The sequence below is a fragment of the Drosophila subpulchrella genome, chromosome 3L, assembly GCF_014743375.2.
Source record: "Drosophila subpulchrella strain 33 F10 #4 breed RU33 chromosome 3L, RU_Dsub_v1.1 Primary Assembly, whole genome shotgun sequence".
NCBI classification, from domain to species: domain Eukaryota; kingdom Metazoa; phylum Arthropoda; class Insecta; order Diptera; family Drosophilidae; genus Drosophila; species Drosophila subpulchrella.
Window position 1 is genome coordinate 8625208 of NC_050612.1, and position 8315 is coordinate 8633522.

At 36.5% G+C, this 8315-nt stretch overlaps 1 protein-coding gene across 1 annotated transcript; it reads right to left on the reverse strand.

Moving 5' to 3' along the window:
* Window positions 1–3461: 3461 nt before the first annotated feature.
* Window positions 3462–5110, reverse strand: LOC119553591. The gene is made up of 2 exons (XM_037864042.1): window positions 4680–5110; window positions 3462–4204 (listed from the first exon to the last, which is right to left on the reverse strand). The coding sequence occupies exons 1-2, from the start codon at window positions 5064–5066 to the stop codon at window positions 3845–3847; spliced, it is 747 nt and encodes a 248-aa protein (XP_037719970.1). The 5' UTR covers window positions 5067–5110; the 3' UTR covers window positions 3462–3844.
* Window positions 5111–8315: the final 3205 nt, after the last annotated feature.

Sequence of the window (8315 nt, forward strand, 5' to 3'; positions counted from 1 at the left end):
AAATTTTGAAAGTCAATATTGTCTTTTATTACAAGTTTTTCAGGAATGAAATGTTGTTTTTAATGGGTTTATACGTTTGTTTTTAATGTAGAAGATTTTTATGCCTAGATTACAACTATGGTATTTTTTAGCAAATAAATCTCGTTTTTTATGTTCTACTTGTGTCAAAAATGGGTTGATACTAAAAGGAGTAATAGTCGTTAATTTTTAATAGCAGTTTTCCTAGCTTATGGCTATTGTACAGGTAGTGAGGATCATGCGCTATAAACTACATAGCATTTCCTAAATCGCATCGCGCTCTGGCACTATCAATCTTTTTTGTACCCCGGGCAACTTTCACCCGTTTGAGCGTATCTAGTGCCAAGTAGAACATCAACTGGCTTTCAGACTGGTTCGTTTCGATGGGGATATGGGGATGTGGCATCGTGTGCGTGGCTGTATGGCTTTGTGGGACCATAAAGCTGCCTGACAGAGGGAAAACACATTGATTTGCCATTTGAGCGCAAATTCATCGCAATAAAATCAACGTTGGTAAAGTTTTTTAATGCCACTTTCAATATTTGTTTGCGCACACCCCATATCTACCCATCGTAGTGGCTGTTTGTTCTGGTGGTGCTTGTTTTATTTTATTTTGCACCCCCAAAACCCAAACCCGCCACATAAACCCCGCCGGCGGGCAATTGTAAAGCGCGTTTTGTAATCGAAACTTTTAACGACTTGATGCGATTGGAAATTGTGTAATATCGAGCCACTAATACACACACCACTGGCGAATCGAGGACCTCGTCACATATGGGAGGGGATTCCGTATCCGGATCCGAATAGGAATCGAAATCGGAATCGGAATCGGAACTCGAGTCCGTATCCTTGTGCGTGTCTGTCCCGAGTGGAGGGTCCTTCAGATTCTTTACCGCTGCCAAGGGCGCTACGTCCCACTGAGCAGGGCATATCGGTTGATTGCATAAGCCCACCGATGCCGATGATGCCGCTCTGAATCTGACATATGCTCGAGTATATGAGTATAACGCCGACGAAGGTCCTTAATTGATGAGGTTTATAATTTCTTTTTTATTTTCTCTCCTCGTCACTTCAGCAGCTGGGGTAATTCCTTTGATGTGCCAGTCGGTGGTTAAGAGCACGGAAGCCATCCAAGTTGGCTAATTAATTGAACTGATGCGGGAATTTCGGTGGGGGGTATGGTCTTTGAAGTAATCACTCACTATCTGGAGACATATATGCCCCGGCATGGTAGAAAACCAGTTCTTAATAGTAAGATATATCAAAACAAACATAATCTCAAAGTTTTTGATACCATAAAAAATAGCAATAGATTAATAACGATACTACCATAAATCCCTAACCACTTGGGAATCACTTACCTAACCAAAGTCGAATTTCCGACTGCTTAGTGGGCGATTATTTGTCGATTTTGCAAAACTTTCTCCCTGCCCAATTCACCTTATTTGTGAGATTTGCTTCCACAATTTATGTAGCTCCATTTGCCGCTACACACGCACATTAATATCAGCTTCGAAAACCCACTCCCACGGCGATTGAAAAAAGGGGCTTTGCGGATTCGTCACAGGCCGTCGAAGATATCTCTCGAAGTGCTGGCAAAGCAATCCGAAGCGACGACAAAGATGTGCTAATAAATTTCAACTTAATTTCCGAAATGTGCAACTAACACATAAAAAGCAGGATGGGCACGGAGGCGAAGGATCAGGACGAGTGGCAGGAAGCAGGACCCTCTGGAGGCATTGTTCCTGGTGGATGGCGAAAAATTTCGAGTACGGTTTTTGCATAAAACTTCAATTTAAATTGACATTTGAGTGGAAAGTAATTGCATGATATGCACGGAGCATAAAAAAGGCAGTAACCGCCCTGGGAATTGGGCGTGCTTAATATATGGGCCATACCCCTGATACCCTTCGCCATTCACGGCTAAGCTTTTACACTGAAAATAATGGGATGTGAGTCAAATGTTTGGGTAAGTTTAAGGAAAAATCCGAAAGGCTAAGATATAAGTAACTGAACGTACATACTTATAAACATATTAAATTTTTAGTATTTTTATATTTTTTATGGGAGTTATAGAATTTAATAATCTTTAAGACATTAAGATAATAAACTTGTTATCGAACTTATAAAACTTAATGTTATATTATAACTAATGTTAAAAAGTAAATATACATTATACATTACTAATAACAGTTCTTATTGTTCTTATAAAATCTTTGATGTTATATCTCAAGAAATACAGAATGAATATATATATTAACTTTGATATTATATCAAACTAAAATAAATAAATATTATTATATACTAATTTGAATATTATAATAAAATAAAAATAAAAGAACATTACTATATAAAAATGTTATATAAAAATAAAATATATACAATGTTAATACATAAAAATATTGATTTTATGTTATATCAAACTAAAATATATAAATAGTAATATATAAAAACTACGATATTATATAAAAAGTATTAATATATAAGATCTTTGATATCATATCATATCAAAATAAAATAAATATAATGTCATTATATAAGAACATTGATGTTATATCAAAATAAATGTAATATGAAGTGTAAATACGCTGTTAAAGGTCAATAAAAGTAAGGAAATATTTTTGATTCGAGTGTATATTTTGGGGCATTAAATGCGACTTCGCTCTACTCCCACCCATCCATCCATCCATATCCATGGCGGGAAGTTCTACTGAGCTCATTATGCGCTCGTTTATATGCCGCATTTGTTGTTGCGGTCCGGTGTTGTTGTTGCAAAGTTTTGTGCACATTATGAGGGTCGGTTCTGCACAGTCCCGATGTTTCTATGTTCCGGGGCCTTTTGGGTTCCGGGTTTTTGTGCTGTGGGCCAGCGAATGCGGGCAATTTTTGTATCTCCGTTTCGCCGTTTTTATGTACGTTTGTTTGTTTCTGTTTCTCTTTTAAATTAAATGCCAATAAATTTGCATTTTTTGTGCCACACCCCACTCGCCACTTTTACGCCCATCATCCCGGCAGCAATTGCTCTAAGTGCGGAGTTGTGGGGAAAAAGTGTCATTTGCTTTGGGCACTCGTGCCTTCGATTTGGTTTACTTTCATTTCATTTCATTTCGTTTGGTTTCATTTCGTTTCGTTTGGTTTGGTTTTCCGGGGTAGAAAAGTTTTTCAATTCCCGAACCCACACAAAATTTCCAAGTTTTACAGTCGCAAATAAATGTTGTTAATTTGTTTTAATTTCGAGCACATTTATTTGCTAATTTCCCTGACAAGGCAGTCCAATGGAAAATGGATTTGGATTAAAATAATTTGCTTGCTATGCCTTCGAAGGCTGTGTACTTTGTTTTCCAAACGATTACTGTAGACAATTGACTGAAAGTATAGTAGGAAAAAATAGAAGAACACGGTGTGTTAAACGGTACTCTGAGTAAAATAAATTAAATTAAATCATTAGCATGTCAAGACAAAATGGACCTGTTCTTTTTAGAGACTGTTTATTAAGGCATCTTATTTAATTTTTAAATGTCATTATAGACACCTAAATAAATCAATTTTATTACTACACAGTCAATAAATATTTGTGATATTACTCAAAACTTAAGATTACAATTATAAAAGTTATGATGTTTCTGATTTTCTAAAGATATTCAAATGTTGGGTTTGGTTTGACTATGAGGGGTTGAAATTATATTGTGGTTTTTTTTTCTTTCGACATCGGCATACTCAATTTCAAACTTTCAGTTCATAGGATTTTTGCAAAGATAACAAGTAACAACTGTAATTAAAATAAGTTGCTACACGTTTTTCTCATTTAAAAACTCAAATTCAACTTTTATTGTTTAAGTAGCTGGTGCATTTGGTCCACATGACCCGGTTTTAATTGCTCCGTACATCCATAGTAGAGGATATCGGAGATCAATTTGCGGGCAATAATTCTTTGATCATGGGATAGCTCATCGAATTGATTACTCCAAGTTTGAGCAAGAGCATCCGATTCATTCATGTGCGTTTTGATACAGGTTGAGGTTGAACCTTGCTCTGGGGTTTCTTGAAAACTGGAGAAAGTGTTGGCGATTTCCAGGGAGATCGATCTTTCAGGTAAAGGGCTTAAGTCAGAGGATGCCTGAGACTCCTCTTTGATTGTCCGGGATATTTTCTTAGGCGGCAATACTTCTGAGGCATTTGTTGGGGTCTAAAATTAGAAAAAGAAACCAAATTGTAGTTTAAAAAAATATTTTTAGGAAATTTTAGTTTTTGAGTAACTTTAAAAAATATTAATTACACAGAGAGAAATATTCAAGAACATTGTTCTTAGATAAAGAACATTCGTTCTTAAAAACCATGTAAGTAAGTTTTGGTATCAAATTTCTCAATACTGGAACAAAATGGTGAGAAGAGAAAAGAAAAATTGAGTTTGTTCAACAACTTTTTGATAAGAGTACACTGCTGACTGGACTAATAGTTTATTTGTTGATATATACAAAGTAAATAACGCCGATTCAACTTTATTTGAGCCAAATGAAAACATTTTTAACTTCAAAAATTTCGCTCTATTTTTAAGAACATTTTCAACTCAGATAGGAACGTCAGAATTTTCCCTGTGTATCAATATGTATATAATAAAACTTGAACTTATTATTTCTTATATGAACTCTGTATTTACTGACATAGGCACTTGGTTCTGGCGATGAAGTCACATGTCTATTCGTTCTGCGATCCGCTTTAGGGATCGTAGACTTTTCGTCCTGCCCCTCGAGGAACCCCAGAAGATCGAAATACCAAAGGGTGGATTGGAAGGAATCCCCTGCCGCAGAGAAGCTATCCCGCCGCCGAATATCCCGCCTAAAATTGGTTCGAAAGGAGTTGATCTTCCTGACAACCAAAGACCGATTGGCCAGTGGCTCCACCTCCCTCAACTTCCGGATCAGGCGATCATATCCGGCGCTCTTCAGAGCCCGACTGCTGTACTCGGTGCTATGGATCTGCCAGACGGCCGGAAGCGATCGGTAGAGCAGCAGGAACTCCGTCCAGAATTCGCGGTCTCGGGAATTCATCCCTCGAATGTCCAACTTTGGCGAGGGTACATATAACACTGAGTTACTCATGGTGCCAGCGCAATCTTGCATGCGCAATCTGGGAAGAGAGTGGTAAAAGGGGAACAAAGAGCGAATTTCGTTATAACAATACACTTTAAGTCTTATCTTTAACTTGTGTATATTAGATAAAAAATCTATGAATTTAGTAAATATAAATATTTATAACCTTATTTATTACTACATTATTTTTACATTGCCGGGTAAGTTTAATAAAACATCAATCCGAAATTGAGTTATACTTAGAGTCCCCAAAATGTAGCATAGTATCTGGTAAAAGAGTAGTGAAAGGAGAACAAAGATAGAGTTTTGTTATAATATTACACTTTGAATCTTATCTTTATGCATGTGTATATCAGATGGAAAATCTATACATTTACTTATAAGAGAACAACTTTTTTAGAATTCACAAATATGTTACAAGCTTAGATATTAATAACTTAAATTATCGTATATATTTCTAACTATTCACATAATCGGGTTAGTTTAATAATACATACATATGTCTGAAATTAAGTTATCCCAAGAATCCCAGAATGTAGCACCGCATTACAAAGGTCTAACGTAAAATGAAAAAGTTAAGGGACATAAGTTAATGGGTAAAACAAAACCGTATAAAAAGGCTTACAAATAATGAGACATTTTTCTGATAAGTTTTAGAAACATTTATTATTTGACACAATTTTTTAAAATATATTTTTCCAAGTGTAGTTAAGTGTGAGAGAGAGAAAGTCCGAGCTGTTTGTGCAAACGTCAGCTTTGATTGCGCCCCCTCTCAGTGGCGTTCGCTGATTACATGACATGGGCGGCTGACAGGGGACTTCGCTATAAGAGGGGGTTTGATTACACCCCTTCTCCCCTTCCCAACATTTCCATTCACTTCTCCCAACATCTGCAGTGCTTTTTTCGCCAAGTTCTCGATTTGCACAAACAACTCTTGTTGCTGTTTGTTATTTTTATATGCAGGCACACAAACACATTTCCGAGTAGCGCTCGGTTTTTGTTTGGACAACAATATTATTGAATATTTTTCGAGAATTATGGATCGCACAGGGCCGTTGACGGGCTGCTCACAAAAATATTATTTCGAATTGCTGCCAAGTAAATTGACGCAATTGGAATGGAAATTATTGCAACCGAGTCATATTGCTGCACTTTCCATTTTTATTTGTTCTTAATGTATGAATTATTTAGTGTGTTTTTCAAATCATTAGTAAATGGGACAAAAAGTAACGAATTTTTTAAATGTATAACAAACCTAATTAGAAAGTCGAGGTATAGATATTTTTCTTCTGTTTTTTGGGTCTCCTTATCACAAGTAAATTGTCGCTCAAAGTCATTTGTTCTATGAAAACAAACAAAGTCGAAAGTATTGCAATCCCTTTTAAAACTTGTACCTTTTTTGCCCTTTTCCCATTTTTTTGCCCCATTCTGTTTTTGCTGCTGTTGTCCGTTTCGTTTACATCAAGTAATTGAAATAACGTTATTTACATGACAAATGCCAAATATTTGCGAGGATACAAATATTGATGCCGCGAGCACATTTAAACATGAAAGCAAACAGAAGGAGTCCGAGAAAGAGACGAAATCCGAGTCCAAGTGCGATTCCAATTCCGGAATCGAGAATTCGAGCATCCAAGCATCCGAGAACGGGCAAAAGGACCTTCAGGATGAAGACATTCTGCACTTGCTTCAATTATGCGTGAAAGGGCCAGGATGTGCGGGGGAAGAGGGGCGAGGGGAATGAAATTGAAGTGAAACTAAAGCCTTTTGCAAATAGTTGTTAAAATATGTCAATAACCTTGCCATTTACTGGCCGGCCACCCCATTAGAGGGGTCTCAGAATCAATAGTAAAAGCTACCCCGGACAAGAATTTCGGACAGGACATTGACGACGAAGTTGATGGCTTGACACTGGGAAAAATAACTCACTGTTTCTTAAATTTAAATTCAAGGTTATTTTGAAAAATATATTGATTCCATAGCAAAAGTTAATATATGATAATAACAATTATAAGAACATTTTATCACAGATTTTGTAATAGAAGATATCTATTCTTATATATATTATCTACTCTTATAATATAATGATATTATAGTAAAGATACTACCTTATAATAACAATCGTGGGAAGATTTTATCACATATTTTTAGAAGAATAAATCTGTTCTTAATAAAAACAATTTGAATGATACCTATAACACAAGGTCTTGAATGATAACATAGCGAACATTTTTCTATATCTCTAACTTTTTGATCTAATTGTATTAAAAACTGAGATCAAATTTTACTCGCTGGATAGGATTGGAATTTAAAATATGTAAATTAATATTTAAGATTAAAATAATAATATTATTTAAATTTTTTAAATTATTTTTTACAGTCTGGATTTATGGCAATTACAAATGCACTTTAACTTAAATTAAATAAATTATTGTTAAGATTAAAGATTTAATATTTAAAAAATGTACTGGTTTTTTACACAAATCTCTCAACTTTGTTTTTCTCTGAGTGTAGTTCAGAAAGGCAAAGGGATGAGAACTAGTGATGCACAGAAAGGGCGGCAGAAGGGACGACGGGCCAAGCGTAGTATACACGAATAAGCGCAGAAAATGTTTAATTAAATTCCGGGACACATTTGGCATGTTACATTGCTCCACTCCGACCACAGCCGTATCCGGACGGAGGGCTCCGTTCTCCGGACGGGGAACTTCGGGCCGGACTCATTGGCAAATTGCAGAATGCTGGCAGCGGGTCCCGCCCACTGTTCTTGGGACCCCAAACCAACCCCAACCCCAACCCCAACCCTCACCCCAGATCCGATTCCAAGTCCTGCCCACCCCGGTTAACCGAACGACTGAAACAGAAATTGCAATAAAAATACCGAAACGTAGCAGAAATTAAGCAAAGCAAATTATGTCGTTGCCTAAGCTATTGACATTTTCCTTGTTTTCCTCGGTATCGCTTGTTTTTCCTGCCATTCTTGTTTTCCCTGCCATCTCGCCCATCTCCTAGTTTTTCACGTTGCGGTTGAGGTCACCCAGTTGAGTGGTGCTCTATGCTCTAGTGGTTTCATCTAAGTGGATCCTCGGTGGGTTCTGAACTATGCAAAAGTCCTTTAGGATGGTAATTGCACTTCTGTAATATTCCTGAATATTTTTACGCTCTTGATAGCTTTGTTTTTGCAAACTACTGATTTTGGATGACTAT

What these genes read in the sequence shown, in the direction of transcription:
- LOC119553591 (XM_037864042.1), bottom strand. Translation starts at nt 5,066, where the DNA reads ATGAATTCCCGAGACCGCGAATTCTGGACGGAGTTCCTGCTGCTCTAC. An exon ending in CGCCAGAACCAAGTGCCTAT is followed by an intron (nt 4,205 to 4,679) that starts GTCAGTAAATAC and finishes TTCTAATTTTAG; the next exon opens with ACCCCAACAAATGCCTCAGA.